This window comes from Sceloporus occidentalis, unplaced genomic scaffold (genome assembly GCF_023333645.1).
Source record: "Sceloporus occidentalis isolate IW3139 unplaced genomic scaffold, rSceOcc1.0.p SCAF_41, whole genome shotgun sequence".
Classification (NCBI taxonomy): domain Eukaryota; kingdom Metazoa; phylum Chordata; class Lepidosauria; order Squamata; family Phrynosomatidae; genus Sceloporus; species Sceloporus occidentalis.
Window position 1 is genome coordinate 4,989,154 of NW_028317021.1, and position 17,575 is coordinate 5,006,728.

The 17,575-nt window shown below is 48.0% G+C and overlaps 1 protein-coding gene across 4 annotated transcripts in view; it reads left to right on the forward strand.

Annotated features, from left to right (window-relative positions):
• LOC149290018 (integral membrane protein DGCR2/IDD-like) overlaps positions 1-17,575 on the forward strand; it is a 60,859-nt gene that overhangs the window by 31,606 nt on the left and 11,678 nt on the right. For 2 of the 4 annotated variants that reach the window (XM_089490080.1, XM_089490082.1), the window contains 3 exons: positions 11,601-11,726; positions 13,271-13,490; positions 14,286-14,362. In XM_089490080.1, coding sequence (XP_089346206.1) covers positions 11,601-11,726; positions 13,271-13,490; positions 14,286-14,362 — 423 coding nt within the window. The remainder of the gene's footprint in view (positions 1-11,600; positions 11,727-13,270; positions 13,491-14,285; positions 14,363-17,575) is intronic. The other 2 variants (XM_089490081.1, XM_089490083.1) reach the window with 1 other exon arrangement.

Sequence of the window (17,575 nt, forward strand, 5' to 3'; positions counted from 1 at the left end):
ATATGCTGTTTATCAAGGGGCTTATAGCAGTTTTATATCAGCAGATTTAAATCGAAATTTGGGAGGTGGGAGTGGGTGGGGAGGGGGATCTTTCCATCAAAACTACAGTATCTTGGTTGCTTTTAATTGATAAAATATCAGGCCAGATCACAGGTGTCCTGTATACATATGATGTACAGTGGGTCCCTGTTATCCGCTTGGGTTTGGTTCCAGGAGCCTCCATGGATAACAAAATCCATGGATGCTCAAGTCCCATTAAATATAATGACATAGCAAAATGGTGCCAAATGGCATATCAAAGTATGCTAGTTTTGAATGTTTTCAAGCCATGGATAAGGAGGGCTTGACTGTATTGTGTGTTCTGTTTTAAAGTGTTGTTTTGATGACACAGCATGCCTTGCAGTCAACCTTCAGATTTCTGTGGGCTAGTGGTTGGGTTCCAGAGAAGCAGTTTTTGGCTTTAAAAAATTCCAGAAACTTTGCTTCCTACCTTCCCTGATGTGGGTGATTTTGTTGCGGAGAAATTCGGGTAACTCCAGAAAGCCGGCCATGGCGACTGCAAGGACTGTGAGGTTGTTGCACCAGGTTCTGGTAGGTGTGCGGTCTGGGGGCTGACAGCCATATAGTCTAAACTGTGAGGTAGAAATGCCAAACAGTTACACCCTTTCCCTACCCTAAATAAGAGAGATTTTAAGCCCATGTTTGTACAGGCCCTCCTGCACTCTTCTTTAACAGATTGCTAAAGCTACATTTTGAAGTCTATTAGTTCCCCAAGGGCTTTTAAGAAAAGCCATCTTTTGGCTTGGGGCTGGAAAGAAACCAATGTTGGGGCTTGTTGGCCCTCCGCAGGGAGAGCGTTCCACAGTTGTGGGACAGGCACCACAGCTGAGAAGATCTTCTCCCATGTCCTCCCACTTCATATTGGCCCCACTAGTGGGGCATAACAGCAAATAAAGAAACCCTGCTTCCTAATGCAGTTTTCTCCCAAGTGCTAATGTCACTGAGGGAAACCCATAGCAATGGCGAGGCAAAAGGAAGAGGTAGAAAAATGTGGAAGGGAAGGGCAAAGTTGGGCAACCCCAAACTCTTGGGAGCCGTGTGTTGTTCAGCTAAAGAAGCGTGTGTGCTGGTAGCCTCTAGTTATTATCGTCTACCTTTTCCGGCTCATTGAACGAAATGGATTTTTGTTTTAGCTGAGTGGGCCTCCTTGACAGTTGAGCGTTTCTGAAATCGAGTGGGAATTGTGCAGCTCTCCAGATCTTTTTAGGTTGCAACTCCCTGCAGCCCTAGCCAGCGTTGCCAGTGAGAGGGAGTGCTGGGAGTTGCAGTCTGACATGATTCCTGTCACTGCCTTAAACGCTTTCAACTTAGAATTGTACATCAACATTAACTTCACATTCAAGTGAATTGTGCTCATTTTTCCAAGAACTCGTGTTGCTTATTTTGAAAGGCTTTTATTCTGATTCCTCCCTCCCCCCAAAAACCCTTAAGTGTCTGAAGTAGGGACAAATGGATGATTTCAGCAACTGCTTCTATACTTGTGATCCTGCCCCCACTCCTGGAAGTAGCTCTTTTGTCTTTTGTATGTCTCTGTTTCTGATCTCACACTGCTCTCCGAAGTAGACTGCTTGGATAAGCAGTTTGTTACAGGACTTAATCGGGCTCAGTAATATTTGCAAAGCCTCGAGGAGGAGGAGGAGGAGAAATTCTGAGTGTAGTCACATAAGACTTGAACACAATGGGGTCATTCACTGAAGTTGAATGGTGAGAGATTCAGGACAGGTAAAAGGAGGTATCTTCCGGCAACCAAGAAATGATCAAATGTCTGTTTAAATAAAAAGGTCTTTACCTGCCAAGAGAAGGACTTCCACAGCCTGGGAGCAGTCACCAAGAAGACTTTCTTCTGTGTCCTCACCAAATGGGCTGGTGACAGTGGTGGGGCCTAGAGAAAGCCTTCCCCAAACAATCTTCTAAGACTTGGGTAGATTCATATAGGAAGGTGAAGTTTTTCACTTAGTCTGAAACGAAGCCATACTGGGTTTTATTGATCATAAGCAGCACTCTGAATTGTGCTTGGAAACGGACAGATAGTTCATTCAAAATGCCAGGAACTACACAACATGAATATTTGTGTACAGGACAGTCTACAGAACGGGTGGGGGATGCTTCTGTGATAAAACCCACGGCATCAACAGAACATTTAGAGTCTTCCAAGTAACTAAAATCCACAGAACATCTTGGGAAACAGCCCTAAAATTAGGTTTTTGTGGGGGTTTTGGGGCTATGTGGCCATGTTCTAGAAGAGTTCATTCTTGACATTTTGCCAGCATCTGTGGCTGGCATCTTCTTTCTCTGAAGATGCCAGCCACAGATGCTGGTGAAACGTCAGGAATAAACTCTTCTAGAACATGGCCACATAGCTCAAAAAACTCACAAAAAACTATGGATGCCGGCCATGAAAGCCTTCGCCTTCAGACCTAAAATTCATTGAGACGGGGCACCATGCATAAGGGGGAAAGGGAGGGAGATCCACAATTGGAGTGCCATGAGTGAGAAAGTCTTGTTTCTTCTTCGTGGTCTCTGCGAATCATACAAATGGGTTTTACTGCGCCTGCGCAGTGCTGCTCGGAACCTTCTGGGCAAAGTTTACTTTGCAACATATAGAAACTTTTTGGCGGTAACTCCGCCCACCCGTTATAAGGCCCCTGCCTTCCCGCTCTTTCCCCAGTTCCTTTTTTCCGCCACGCTAGCTGCTTGAAGGAACTTTCACTCGCTCTTGCTTGTTACGGAATCACTTTCACTAGACCTCGGACTGTTTTTGACCACTCTCTTTCTCCCGCCCCGGTAACTTCGGACTTCCTCGGCTCGTTTTGACTTCGCTTTTGACTCTCCCTTTAACCGGACGACTTGGAACGATGCCTGCACCCTTCAAAAAGTGTGATGTCTGCGGGGGCAAGGTGCCCGTTCAAGACCCTCACTCCTCCTGCCTGCTGTGCCTGGGAAAGGACCACGATGCCAGAGCCTGCCTCCTTTGTAAGTCTCTGTCCTCCCAGGCCAGGAAGAACCGGGAGTCCCGGCTGACCTCAGCTATTGCCCTGGGAAAAGTCCGGGAGGGACGTCCCTGCTCGTCGTCGCTCCCTCCGGTCGCGCCACCTGTGTCTTCGTCCCGGGCCAGCGTTGCAAGTGTGGTCTCTGTCCCGGCCGGGACACGATCTCCTACCACCTCCGATGTGACCCGTGGTCCCCCGAGACCCAGTGTCACCGACGAACCCTCCAAGCGCCCCCAGAAGACCTCGGGGACTGAGGGTTCCGAGCCCAGGGAGAGATCCGGGAGGAAGCCATCCCCAGAGGGCTCGCGCTCAAGAGAGCGTGTGGAGGCGGAGGTCCGGATAGCTTCTCCGTCCTCCAAGGCGTCGTCGAAGGCATCTCGACACGCATCCAAGTTGCCCGAGACGGAGGCATCTTCCTCGGGGAAGGCGGCACCATCGGATAAGGCTAAGCCAGCCAAGGCCCACTCCAAGGGAGCCACTGTCCTACATGACTTGCCGGACAACCCCTTCTTCCCCCCCGAGGACCAAATGGTGACGCCGGCATCTTCCAAGAAGAGGCGTCATAAGGAGGTGACCGAGGCAGCTCCACCCAAGAAGTCCAAGCCCAAGGACCACACTGGGTCAGGGCACCCAGCCAAGCCAAAGGAGCGTGCTTCTCACAAGCAACGCTCCCCTTCCAAAAGGGCCTCGGCGACGATCCCTTCGCGCCCGGAGACTTCTGCCGCTGCGCATGCGGCCACTGTGCTGACCACACCGCTGCCGCCGGCACAAGACCTTGCCACCGTCAGTGAGCCTACCTCCCCTCGGAGGGAGCCATCCCCTCTCTCCTTCCATTCGGACGCGGAGGAAGCTGACCCTGGCTCTGACATGGACGAGCCACAGGAGCCGGACACTGACATGTTCTTCGATACCGAGACCCAGAGGTACTACATGTCAGTCCCGAAGGAGACGGCCTTTAGGGAATTCACCAGGCTTAACCTGCGCCCGGCGGTTCCCCAGAGAGATAAACCACCATCTTCCCATGCTGTGGTGTCGACTTCGGTACCTCGCCGCCTGTCTTCTGAGCCACTGATCCCTCGGATCCCAGCCCGCACTCCATCCCGAGCCGAGGTCGCAGACATTCCCCTGACGTCTTACTCCGATTCCGACCAAGATCCCTTGCCTCCATCGCGGGAACCGTCGGAAGGGGAAGACGACCCATCCGAACCGCCCTCGCCCCAAGCCATGCATCATCTGGGCTCTTCATCTCCAACCGATGATGTCCGCTCCTTCAGCGAGCACATCATTAAGATGTGCCGAACCCTGGACATCGAGCTTTCCCCTCCTGAGGAGGAGGCTCGCGATCCTGTGGAGCGCCGGGTCCTCGGTCGTGTCCCCACGCCTCCCTGCATCCCGATGCTGCCTTCTCTGCAGTCCATCGTTCAGAGGTCATGGGATGCCCCGACTTCGCTCGCCGCGTCCTCCAGGAAGATCGAGATGCTATATCGGATCTCCCCGCCGGGCTGTCCGTGGTTGGCCGACCATCCCAAGCAAAACTCGGCGATTGTGGAGGGGGCACAGCAGACCTTTGTGCCGAAGCAAGCGACGTTCCCGGCAGATCGAGAGGCCAAGAAGATTGATGGCCTAGCTTAAAAGGCCTACTCATCAGCTGCCCTCATCGTTAAGGCCATAAACTACAACGCCTGTATGGGGGCCTACATTCAGGCTTTGATGGAGGGGATTTCGCCCATCATCCCTGACGTCCCAGATGAGGTCCAACGCCGCTTGGTGGAGATCCGCGATGAGGCCCACTCGATCGGGAGCTGGATCATCACCGCCTCCAGGAACGTCGCCGACTGCGCGGGTCGAGGCATGGCAGCATCGCTGGCTCTGCGCCGACATGCTTGGCTGAGGGGGTCGGACCTCAACACCAACGTCAAATCGGCAATTGAGGACATGCCCCTGGACGGTACCGGTCTCTTCCATGCCGACACTGACGAGCGTCTGAACCGCAAGTTCAGAATGAAGGCGGCAGCAAAAAAGCACGGGATGTCGTCGACCTCCATCTCGCCCTTCAGGAGGAGGCACTGTCCTTGGCCACCGCAAGGTCAGTCCCAGGGTACCTTCCCTCAGGAGTGACAGCCTCAGCAGCAGGGCTCACAGAGGCGTCGTTACCCCTCGCAGTCTTCCTCCTCCTCTGGCCGTCGTAATTTCCCGCCTCGGTACCGCAAGTCCCACCGGCAGGACACCGACCAGGGGAAGAAAAGAGCCTGAAGGGACGCAGCGCACTTCGTTTCCCCTCCGTCCCTTTTCTTTTTGGACATCCTGAGGCCCTTTGTTAACACCTGGGCCTCAATAACATCGGACTCGTGGGTTCTCGGCATCGTCCGTAGGGGATATGTCCTCGAGTTCCAAGAGCTCCCCCCAACTGGAGCCTTTATGTCCACTCTCCCCTCGGACACCCTTCTCGACGAAGTGCGCACTTTGCTGGAAAAAGGGGCAATCTCCCCTTTACCGCCCGACCAATGTTCTAGGGCCTTTTTCTCCAGGTACTTCACGGTACCGAAGGCGGATGGTGGCATCAGGCCCATCCTGCACTTGAGACAATTGAACCTGTTCCTTGAATACCGTCATTTTCGAATGGTAACCGTGGCCTCCATTCTACCTCTGCTCCATCAGGGCCTGTGGTTTGCGACCGTCGACCTGAAGGATGCCTACTTCCACATCGGGATCCGGGAGCCTCACCGGAGATTCCTCGCCTTCTCTGTGGGCTCTGCCGCGTACCAATACAACGTCCTCCCCTTCGGCCTTGCCATGGCACCGAGAGTCTTCACGAAGTGCATGGCACCGGTGGTGGCGTACCTCCACCAAAGAGGGTTCATGGTCTTCCCGTACCTGGACGACTGGCTGTTCGCTGCCGAATCCCAGAGAGAACTGCAGGAGGCACTCTCATTCGCCTTACACCTTTTAGACTCCCTCGGTCTGGTCATCAACCGGGAAAAGTCCCACTTCACACCGTCCAGACAGGTCAAGTTCATCGGGGCCATCCTCGACTCCGAAACATGCTCCGCATCTCTCCCTCCGGATCGTTTCCAGGCACTGACGGCATCGATCAGGCCCTGCATCTCTCACAGAAGGGTGAGGGCCAGGGATGTTCAAGTCGCCCTGGGCCACATGGCGTCGACGACGTTCGTCACACCATGGTCAAGACTCCATCTTCGACCTCTACAGTCCTGGTTCCTCTCGGCCTTCTCCCCGATGGAAGACCTTCCGTCCAAGCGGCTCACGGTACCGAGACCTGTAGCCACTTCCCTCAGATGGTGGTTGGACTGCCGCAACGTGTGCATCGGAATGCCCTTTCATCAGCCTCAGCCCCAACTGACTCTGACAACAGATGCATCCCTGGAGGGATGGGGCGCCCACCTGCTCGACCTAGTCATCAAGGACAGGTGGTCTGCCCAGGACAAGCTTCTCCACATCAACGCTCTGGAAATGCTGGCAGTAGAAAGGGCACTGAGGTCATTCGAATCTGTTGTCACAGACAAGGTGGTCCTCCTGAGGACGGACAACACCACCGTGATGTACTACATCAACAAACAAGGAGGCACCAAGTCCAGGACCCTGCTCGACCTCACTCTCTGCATCTGGGACTGGTGCATCCAGAGACGTGTCCTCCTCCAGGCGATTCATCTTCCCGGAGAGGACAACGAGCTGGCGGATCGCCTCAGCAGATCCCCCTCGGTGTGCCACGAGTGGAGGCTCCACTCCGAGACGGTCAGTGACCTCTTCGACTGGTGGGGAAATCCCCGGATCGACCTCTTCGCGACCAGGTGGAACAGCCACTGTCCCCAGTTCTGCTCCAGGAAGCGAATGGACGGATCCCTCGGAGACGCGTTTGCTTTCCTCTGGACGGGAGAGCTCCTCTACGCCTTCCCTCCGTTCCCTCTCATCATCAGGGTGGTGTCCAAGATGACAACGGACCGGTCGCATGCGATCCTGATCACGCCGTGGTGGCCGAGACAACCTTGGTCGCATCCCTTCTCCACCTCTCCAAGAGATGCTTCCTCCGCCTCGAACCTCGCCCGGACCTGCTGTCGATCCAGGACGGACGGATTCTCCATCCAGACATCGAGAGCCTACCGCTGGTGGCCTGGAGGATACGGCCCTGACTGCCCTGCCGGAGGCGGTGAGAAAGGTGATCCTGGCTGCAAGGAAACCTTCCACCCAGCGGTCCTATGTCCTGAAATGGAGGAGGTTTAGCGTCTTCCTTGATCGAAAGGGCTTGTCTCCTGCTCAGGTGTCCACTCCGGTGGTGCTGGAGTTTTTGATGGCGCTTTTGGATGAGGGGCTGTGCCTCGCATCCATTAAGTGCTATTTGTCTGCCATTTGTGCTAAGTACCATTTCGGGGGGAGGGCTTCCTTTTTCAGGGATCCTTTGGTTAAAGGGTTCCTTAAGGGATCTGCCAACTTGTACCCTCCTGTGTCGGTACCAGCACCGGCTTGGAACCTGGAGGCAGTGCTGTCTGCACTCCAAGCCCTTCGAACCGATGGCCACGGCGGACTTGAGACTATTGACTTGGAAAACCGCCTTTCTTGTGGCCATCACCTCTGCCCGCCGTGCGGGCGAACTCTGTGCCTTGCGTAGGGACCAGCCCTTCCTGAGGTTCCACAAGGACAAGGTGGTCCTCCGGACAGACATTACTTTCTTGCCTAAGGTGGTGTCTGCTTTCCACATGTGTCAGGACATTGTGTTGCCGACCTTCGCTTCCAATCCGACTTCGGAAGCGGAGCGCAGCCTGCATTCCCTTGACGTCAGGAGAGCGCTGGCGTTTTACCTGGACAGAACTGCTGCCTCCAGTCGGTCCGAGAGACTCTTCCAATGCTACTCGGAACCGAAAAAGGGGTTGCCTGTGTCTGCGCAGAGGTTTTCCAAATGGGTGGCCGGTACCATCCACCTCTGCTATGAACTGTTGGGCAAACCTCTCCCTGCCAGGTTTCGGTCCCATTCTACAAGGGCAATGTCGGCATCCTCGGCATTCCTGTCAGGGATTCCCTTGGAGGATGTCTGCAAGGCTGCTGTCTGGTCCCAACCTCTGACTTTTATTAAACATTATAGGTTGGACACCAGAGCCATCCGAGACGCAGCTTTCGGGAGGGCTGTGTTGGTTTCAGGTTTGCATTGATTGCACTACTGATGGTTTGTGTTTCAGCACTTATGTACATATGTCACTGTTTCCAATTTGTTCAATGTTGGTTTGCACAATTTCTATGGGACTGGTCTTGCACGACCTCTTGTTCCCTTCTCAGGTTTAGCAATGTTATTGCTATGTTTGGTCTGTGCATCAACAAAAAGGCTGGGATACCTTAATAATAATAAAAGGCTGACTCTTTTTATGGTTCAAGGTGTTTATTGTTGTAATAAAATTACCTTTGGTTTACCATAGCTTTGGTTTCAGGACACTCCCTCCGCCGCATACCTAAGCTTGTCAGTCTAAACCCATTTGTATGATTCGCAGAGACCACGAAGAAGAAGGACAGGTTGCTTACCTGTAACAGTATTTCTTCGAGTGGTCATCTGCGAATACATACAAATCCCACCCGTCCATCCCCTCAGTGTCCTGCTCTTATTGGCTCTTTCCATCGCCTGCTTGGCGGAAAAATTGCGGAACTGGGGAAAGAGCGGGAAAGGCAGGGGCCTTATAACGGGTGGGCGGAGTTACCGCCAAAAAGTTTCTATATGTTGCAAAGTAAACTTTGCCCAGTGATTCCAGAAGGTTCCGAGCAGCACTGCGCAGGCGCAGTAAAACCCATTTGTATGTATTCGCAGATGACCACTCGAAGAAATACTGTTACAGGTAAGCAACCTGTCCTTCTGCTATCCGTTTGCCTTGTTGCAGAAGATAAGGCCATTCAAATCCATCCATCCCAAAAAAAAAAAAAAAATGGCAAGACAAATTGCTCTATTTTGCTAAATGTCCTGCACTTGGAGCCGATGTGGGTTGCTTGTGGGTTGGGTGGAGGGATAGGAGAGTCGGTTGCTTTTCTCATAAGCTTCCTGTATGGCCTCTTTTCTTTGGTTTTGCAATTCCACCTTTCCCCGACAGTTCTATTATCATTTTTGTTCCCCTGGAGGGATAGAGGGCAGCAGAATTGGCCTGGCCCCAAGTGAATGTGTGTGTTAAAGAGCTGACGGATGGCTGTCGATCTTGTGGCTGCACAGGAGGTCAAGAATTTCAACTGGCTTCTGCTGATTCCTAACTGTGTGGAGCTCCCTTTCCCTTTTGCTCAGAGAACCTCTCAAAGGAAATTGGCATGTAGCGGTTTCAAAAGGCGCATGTAAACAACCCTGCCCTTTAGCTATCCTATTTCTTAACATTTCTCATTTATTTTGGAACACAGTGGGAAGGGGCTTTGAATGAAGAATATTAAACTGCATTCCTGATTCTGTAAGGGATGGAGATTGCACTGATAGAAAGATTAGTCCGTGTCTGACATTTCAATTCTGTATCTGCACATTTGGACAGCAGTCAAGCTTAAAATTTTAATCATATGTTTTAAAAATGGTAAATGGAAAGAACAGTGACCTTTAGTAGTCCTAACTAAAGTAAACCCATTACATCAATGGGATTTATATGAGTGTTGACTGGCATCCAATGGTTGATTCAGTGTGTCTGAATTAGTAAGTCCCAACTTTGGTTGTGACCAACAAGAGGACCAGGCATGGGACTCATATTGACCCTCCAGATGTTGTTGGATGGCAAATCCCAAGAGACCCAGCTAGCCTAGATGGTGGTGGAAATGTTGTGAGTTGGAGCCCAGCAACATCTGGAAGGCTGCACAGTTCCCACCAAGTTCTAAAGCAGTGATACCCAAACTTTGCTCCTCTGTATGTTTTGGACTTCCAACTCCCAGAATCTCCAGCCAGCTTGGCCAACTGTTAGGAAGTCTGGGAGCTGAAGTCCAAAACATACAGAGGAGCAAAGTTTGGGAATCACTATTCTAAAGCAAGAAGCGTGCTTTCTTTGCTTTGAGATGATGTGCCCATGCGCCTCTTAGATAAGGCAGTCTTCCTGTGTGTGACAAGAAAGAATGCCTCTTGAGATGTTCCTTGCCATCTGTTGTTTTGGCAAGCTGTGTTGAAGTTCAGCAGGTCTGGTTCTTGTTGGTGCCTGGATGGAACACTGTCTGGGAACTTTCTTTAACTTGATGATAGAAGAAACAAGAGACGCTATAGGGATACTTTAGGTAAAAGATTGGGGGAAAAGCAGAATTTAAATAAAAGGATATAACATGTACTTTAAAAATTGGATTTGAGCTTATTGGGCTCTTCCGTATGTACAGATTCAGTTTGGCGTATTTGGAGTCTTCTGTATCTTGTTTTTGGTGTAAAAGAAAAACCATAATCATAAGAACTATAAATCACGTTTTCTCGTGAGCTCTGGAATATGGTTCTAATTACAGTCCTTTAACTTAAGAAGCAGGGTAGGGAAAACTAGCATTATAGACTTAGAAAAAGCCATTACAAATCATCTAAAGCAGTATCTGCTACAGCAAGGGTGTGCAACTGAGGATTTTGAAAGCCAGTCTCACCAATTCCTCTGGGGACAGTGAAACTGGATCTGGTCAGAAGTCTGCTTCCAGTTTCAAACCTCCTTTTCGTTTGAAAAGGTGCTGAAGTTGAGGTGAGGAAATGCTGTGATTTTAAGAAAAATCTGTATGTTGCCTAATCTCAGAATCTGGCTATAGAAGACTCAGGCAAGGTGTTGATGGGCGTTCACACTAATACTATATTATATTTCTATTCATTTATATCCCGCCTTTCTCCCAGTAATGGGACTCAAGGCAGCTATGAACATATTTAAAACAATGCAAATGAAAAGCAATACAAAAGCATTAATAAAAGTGTAAAGATTTACATAGCGATTAAACAATTTATGAAGTTAAAACATGGAAACATTGAAAATATTAAAATTCATTAGCTGACTATAAGAAGCCCTGTTTCATGACTAAAAAGAGTTCATGTGCCTATAGTAGATTTAAGCTAGATCATTCTAAATTATTTTTCCAACTGTCACTTTGCTCAGGGGCTTTTCTCCTGTGCTCTTGTCATTTTTGTCATTTGTGGGGCCTGGAACAATTCTCACTGTATTCTAGATCCTTTTAAAGAAACACATCTCTGGCCTAACCTCTGAGTTTAAAATGTGCTAATCTTTTTGATGCAAAAATGGGGAGCCTTTTGGTCTTCCTAATGAATTAGCATACATCGCCCATCAGGACAATCCAGCATGGCAAGAGACTTTGGGAGTCGTAGTCCAAACCATTTGGGGAGCAAGAACATCCCCTAACCTGTTCTGTTGCTCCCCTTTTCGCCTCAGCAGGCACTTCTCTTGTTCTCTATAGCTTCATAATCTCATCATTTGCAGCAAGCTATCTTGAGATGACTTTATTCTTGTTTGTTTGAACCTTGGGCAGGAATGACAATGATATGTACCTTTAAGAACTGATTCAATACAAACATAAAGCTTGCTTGCTTCCATGTGACTTCTTGAACATGCCTGTTTTTCACTCTAGATTTTACGGGGGACCAGCGGACCTACCATGGGAAGGAGACCATGGATTCCAGGCACTATCGCGGAAGAGGAGGAGACACGACCCGCTTTCACACAGTCAATATGGCACAGCCAGTTCGGTTTAGCAGTAAGTTGCAGACTTGGAAGTAGGATCTGAGTTCCCTAGTTGCTGGCTGACCCATGGAGGTCTAGGCAGAGGATTGTCCAAATACGTCACTCTGTAAAACATCTTAAATTAAATGTAAACTCCAAAGGCAGTGGTTCCAGAATGTTCCGTGGCAACATAGACTTGCACACTACGAATCACATAACATGAGTGTAAAGTCCACCTTACTGCATGCTTTCTTCCTCCCTTGATAACATCCAAAGCCCACTGCCTCTGACATGCTGTGAAAGCACCCCTTCCATTTCCAATCCTTTGCTAGTGAAGAGCTGGAGGAATCAGAGAATTGTCTGGCTATGTCCTCATAGCCAGATGCAAACAGGTGACTTTGTCTGTTAAGGCCTCTGGAAGACCTCAGCAGATCTTCAGATAAGATGTCTCTGGTTATGCAGACATAGCCATATCCATCTCCAGTTACCTCTGCTGTCCACCAACCACTGAATGGGACTATTGCACCTGAAGGGTGAGTCCTGTTAATGGTAACAGGGGAGCCATAGTAGAGATCTGCATTCAGAACTTAATGTTACATTTGATCATGTATGATCTTGGCCATTACTGAATTGGTGTTAGGCCCTGAGTATCCTGACATTCAGAGTAAATTCCTCCCTGAGGTAATTGTTAACTTGGTCTGTCTCTTGTAGATATAAGGGAACAGTTGTATCTGCCTGCTTTGATTCATTTTATTTTAGGGATGTAAATCCTCATTTATTTCATTTTTGTTCATGAGAATGAAAAAAGTATTTTTCCCCTTGTTGCCTGTGAGATGATGAGGTTTTTTGTTGTTGGTCTCAGTGACAATTTGCACATCTTTGCTCAAATTGTTTTGTTATGCAAAGTAACATATCTGCTGCCTTGTTGCATGGTCTTTGAAAAAAAATGTAGTTCAGGTAGATTATTTGTGTCTTTTTGATTTGTCAGTCAAGTGTTGTTAGACTCCAGCCCCTATCATCTTTCACCATTGGTGATGCTGGTAATGGAAGTAGCAATCCAGCAACATCTCATGGGCCAGAGCTCAACTCTATGTGCTCCTTCTTCCAAAAACGTCTCCTCATATGGAAGACTAGCTTGTCCAGTTAGGCTGTAAGGCTATTTGAATGTGCTGGTTTGCTGAGTGCAGAGGATTTTGGTATGTGGAGGGGCACTTAGTCATGTGAGCTTCCGACTGGTGTTCATACACTACAGATAAAGGATTTCCACTGCAGTGAAGACTAAGGGCAACACAAATCTTTTAAGCAGTTGCTAAAACATGAGAGGCAGTGTGTTGTAGTGGTTAGGGCATTGGACTAAGGCTCTGGGAGACCAGGATTTGAATACCTGCTTAGCCATAGAAACCCACAGGGTCATCTCGGGCAGGTCCCACAATTTCTCAGCCTCAGAGGAAGGCCATGACAAACCTCCTCTGGATAAATCTTGCCAATAAAACTCTAGGGATAAGGTCATCATAAATTGGAGGCGATTCCAGTTTGAGATCCTGACTAGGGGGGAATTGTTTCCCTTCTCTCCTTCATGTTTCCTAGGGAAATGCCCATCAGGATGGCATCACTATGAGGGCACTGCCAGTTGCTACAGGGTGTACTTAAATGGCGAAAACTACTGGGATGCTGTGCAGACGTGCCACAGAGTGAATGGATCCCTGGCCACCTTCACCACTGACCAGGAGCTCAAGTTTATCCTGCAACAGGAGTGGGACTCGGAGGAGAAGGCCTTTGGGAGGAAGGACCAACGCAGGTGAGTGTGCACAGAGGGGATGAATTCCACCATGAGACAAAACCACATCTTTTTCTAGATTGGTGTGTTGTGCATACTAAACGATAAATCTTCACTTCATTCTCCGTCTGTTGTTACAAAGGATCACTGAACAGCAAAGGTAGAAAGATGCCAAGGGTTATCTAGTGCAGCTAAAAATCTCCAACAAATGACAGAGTTTCCCTGTATCTCATTTTGAATAACACTGAACCTTTTAGACCATCAGCTTTAGCAATGTTTTTATTATTTTGGTCATCACATTATCATTGAACCAACTCATAGCAGAGGCTTTTGCCCCCTATTACCTTAGAGACCTCTCTGGGTATAGGCATGCTTCACATGAGCTACCAATCAATAATCCACTCTGTCAGTCTTGGGAACTCTCTTTGAGGGTTTGCAAGCTTTGTGACCAAGTGATCTGATAATCTGGTTTTTGTCTGCTGTTTAGCAGTGAAGGGTGGGGGTGCATGTTTAAGATTACAGGTTGAATAATCTTTTCCAAGGTAAAGCATCTACCCATCTTATCTTCTAGATTATGGTCTGTTTCACAAGAGTGTGCTGGACCCATGCTGCCTTAGTTTGCTTTTTTCTTACTATTCTCATTTAGCAAGGATATCCTCCTGCTTGTCCTATTTTGAGATAAATGATCCCCATGTACATCCCAGCAAAAGGTTTAATGAAGGTGCTTATTGAAAACTGAACCTTCAAACTTGAGGGGGATTTCCAATATTCACTATGGGATTTTTGTTTCTTTCTTTTCAAAATCTCCACTTCTAGGTTCTGGGTTGGATATCAGTATGTCATCACCAACCGAAATAATTCTCTAGAAGGTCACTGGGAGGTTGCTTATAAAGGTAAGATTCTAAAAGGTGGGGTGAGTTTTCTTGCTGTTTAACTAAGGATTGAAGCTGGCTAATATGTATGTTTGTGGAAGCTTCCTTCTTATGCAAACGCCTGAACTACCTTATATGAAATGAATGTCATCCTAGGTGACTATCTGAAATGTGTAGATTACCAGACTATTGCTCCAGACCAGCTGGTTGTGATCCTTGTTCTTTGGACACATGATGAGACAACACAATAATAAAGCTTGATAATCTAATCTCCACTTTTGTGTGAATGTGTTCTCTTCTGCTTTCTGCAGGCAGCTATCACTTCTTTGTGCCTTTTTCTGTGTTGTGGTTTGAAACCGCAGTGGTCATTTGGTCTTCATTTCTCCAGGCAGCTTTGGCCACTGTGGAATGTGTACATCTGAGTTTGCATTTATATCCAAACATTGCAAAAATATTTCTGGACCATAATGAATTCCTCAGATTTTCTTGGAGGTCCAAGAACAGCTGCTCTCTGCCATGTCAAACACTGGCCTCTCTAGCTCAGGACTAGGTAACCTGCGGCCCTCCAGATGTTATGGAACTGCAGCTTCCATCAGCCTAGCTAGCATAGGGGATGGGATGGGATGGGAGTTGGAGTCCAGCAATATTTGGAAGGCCTGGTTTAGCTTAATGTAGCTTTCAGATAAGCATTTTTCCAACTCGTATCTGGTGATGCCAGAGATGCACTTTGCCATAGAACAGCAGCCCCACATGCATGCCAGTAGCCATGGACTACACACCTCTAGTTTTTTGTGGTGTGCCTTGCTTCTCTGGTGTTCTTGTGAATAGCTGTTAAAGAAAAGATTATTTATATCACTTTGCATGGGCTCCTGAGGAATCAATGTAAGGAATATCCGTTTTAGTCTAGTTGTAATCTGAATATCAGTGCTATAATAGGGAAAAAAACTGGATGAAGCATTTAGCATTTTGTTTAACTTTGCAACAAAACTGGACCTAGGCATTCTGTGGTCTTCAGATTCACTTATAAAACTTGAGCTGCACTGCCATCTGCCGGTAGAACTGCTGAAAGGAAATAATTTCCATGAATGCAGACACTTTTTTTTGGTCACAAATGCAACAAAGCAAAGTTTCCATTGGAATAAATATTCATGACATGTGGGCTAAACTTGTTAATAGATTTTCTGCTTTATAATTATTTTTTTTGAACAAGCACGTCTCGAATATTGTACACTAGGTCTAGCATTTTAGCTTTTCTGTGGTCTGTCTTGAACCATCCTCTTCTATCTTTGGAAAGGCATGCATTTTATAATCTTTTAATAAATGCATGCACGTTTAAGGTACAAAACTTCAGGTTGGTGTGCTTCAAGCATAACCTCCTAGAGAGCATTTTAAAATCTCAGCCCATGAATTCCTTTTGGAATGTGAATAGCTTTAACCTTCATCCACATAGATAAAATCTTGTGACTTGGGATATTTTCTGATTCCTAAGGCAATTCCAGTGTAACATAGGGTATAAAAATGCCCCTTGTCCACAGGGGTCTTTGTCAGTGTCTCCTGTTGCTCTACGGCAGAAGTAATAGGCGTGAGAGGAGCAGGCTTATGGTATGAGATGACAGCTTATGTTAGGTCTTTGATTAGCTGACTTTCTAAACTGGTGAAAAAATAGTCTTATCACTTTATGTCGAGTGTAGAAATATGATTCAACCACACTGTGATGCTTTCTGTGATGTACCAGGCTGCCTGCTCAGGTAAATGTCTTCCTTCAGAGGTTAGGATGTTAGGATCTTTTTGGCACTGCAGCCGCACCACTCTTGTATGCCACATTATGCCTCCTTTATTTCTGGTTTTCTTGACACTCTGAAATGTTAATCACAAGTTAGATCCATCACTGGGGTGTCCCATGTTTTAAGTTGCTTAGCAAAATAGCCCATGTTTCCTGAAAGGTAGCCAGTTTGTTGGTGGCTCTATGCATCGCTCTTGTTTCCCTGTTTGACAAACTTCCAGAACTTTGTGAGTGCATGCACAAGTTCTGAAGTGGCAGTACCTTGAAACGGCATATCACAGCTCTCCCAAAGTTTCCTGTTACCCAGGATATCCCTCTGCCAGGTGTAGTAGGCCTTCAGCTCTATCATGTCATGTGGCTCCCATGCTTTGATTTCAGTAGGGTTTATCTTGCTTCATAGACACCATGGCCTGTTACAGACTGCCAAAATAAAGCTGCTTCGGGTCTCTTTGGAGGTATGCTGTTTAAATGATGCATGCACCCTAAGAATCCGGAAGCTGCACCAAAGCTGCACTCCAGTGCTTAGGAATGGAGTGTGGCTTTGGCGCAACCTCCGGACTCTTAGGACCCATGCATCATTTAAATAGCATACCTCCAAAGAGACCCGAAGCAGCTTTATTTTGGCAGTCTGTAACAGGCCCATGTCTCTCTTTTTTTAAGCAGTATATCTTTGTAAAGTCGAAGGCTTTCATGGCCAGCATCCATAGTTTTTTGTGGGTTTGTCGGGCTATGTAGCTGTGTTCTGGAAGAGTTTATTCCTGATGTTTCGCTAGCATCTATGGCTGGCGTCTTCAGAGAATGCTGGCATGGAAGTGAATGGGGTATATAGTGAGGCTTAATAACTTGACATTAGTCACTGTTTAGCCCTGTTCAGGCAGTATGAATGTATGAAAAATGTAGGCCCCCCCCCCTTGCATCCTTCCTTGCATTAGTCTCCTCACGTGAAGAGTGTCTCTCTGAAGAGGAGGGCCTCTGTGGATAGAGGAGTCTCTCCTCTGCAGAAAGTTGTTCTTCACGTGAGAAGAGCTGCAGAAGCAATGACAGAGAAGGTGGGTTTAGCATGCTCCCCCCCCCCCCCATGAGTATATTTTCTCTACATCAATAATGCCTGAATAGGTCTTTTTGGTATCTAGAAAACATGGCTTTACAACCCTATGTGTCCTGGTTTAGGGGATTGTGTGTCCAATCCGAGGAAACACAGTGCAAGGAATCAAAGCCTGGTTGGGCTTCAGTGTCATGAAGTGCCAGTAAGAGAGTCCGAGGTCAAACACAAAGAGCAGTCCTACTCATTTCAGAAGCAATGAAAGAGTAAGCTGGAAAGGAATTGAAAGTACGTGCCAGGATCAGGAAGCCAAGGGAACTGATGAGTCAGGAGTGAGATAACACAGATAGAAAGAATGATGTTGGGCTTTGTCAAGCAATCTGTGGATTGCAGAGTGGGAAGGGTGACC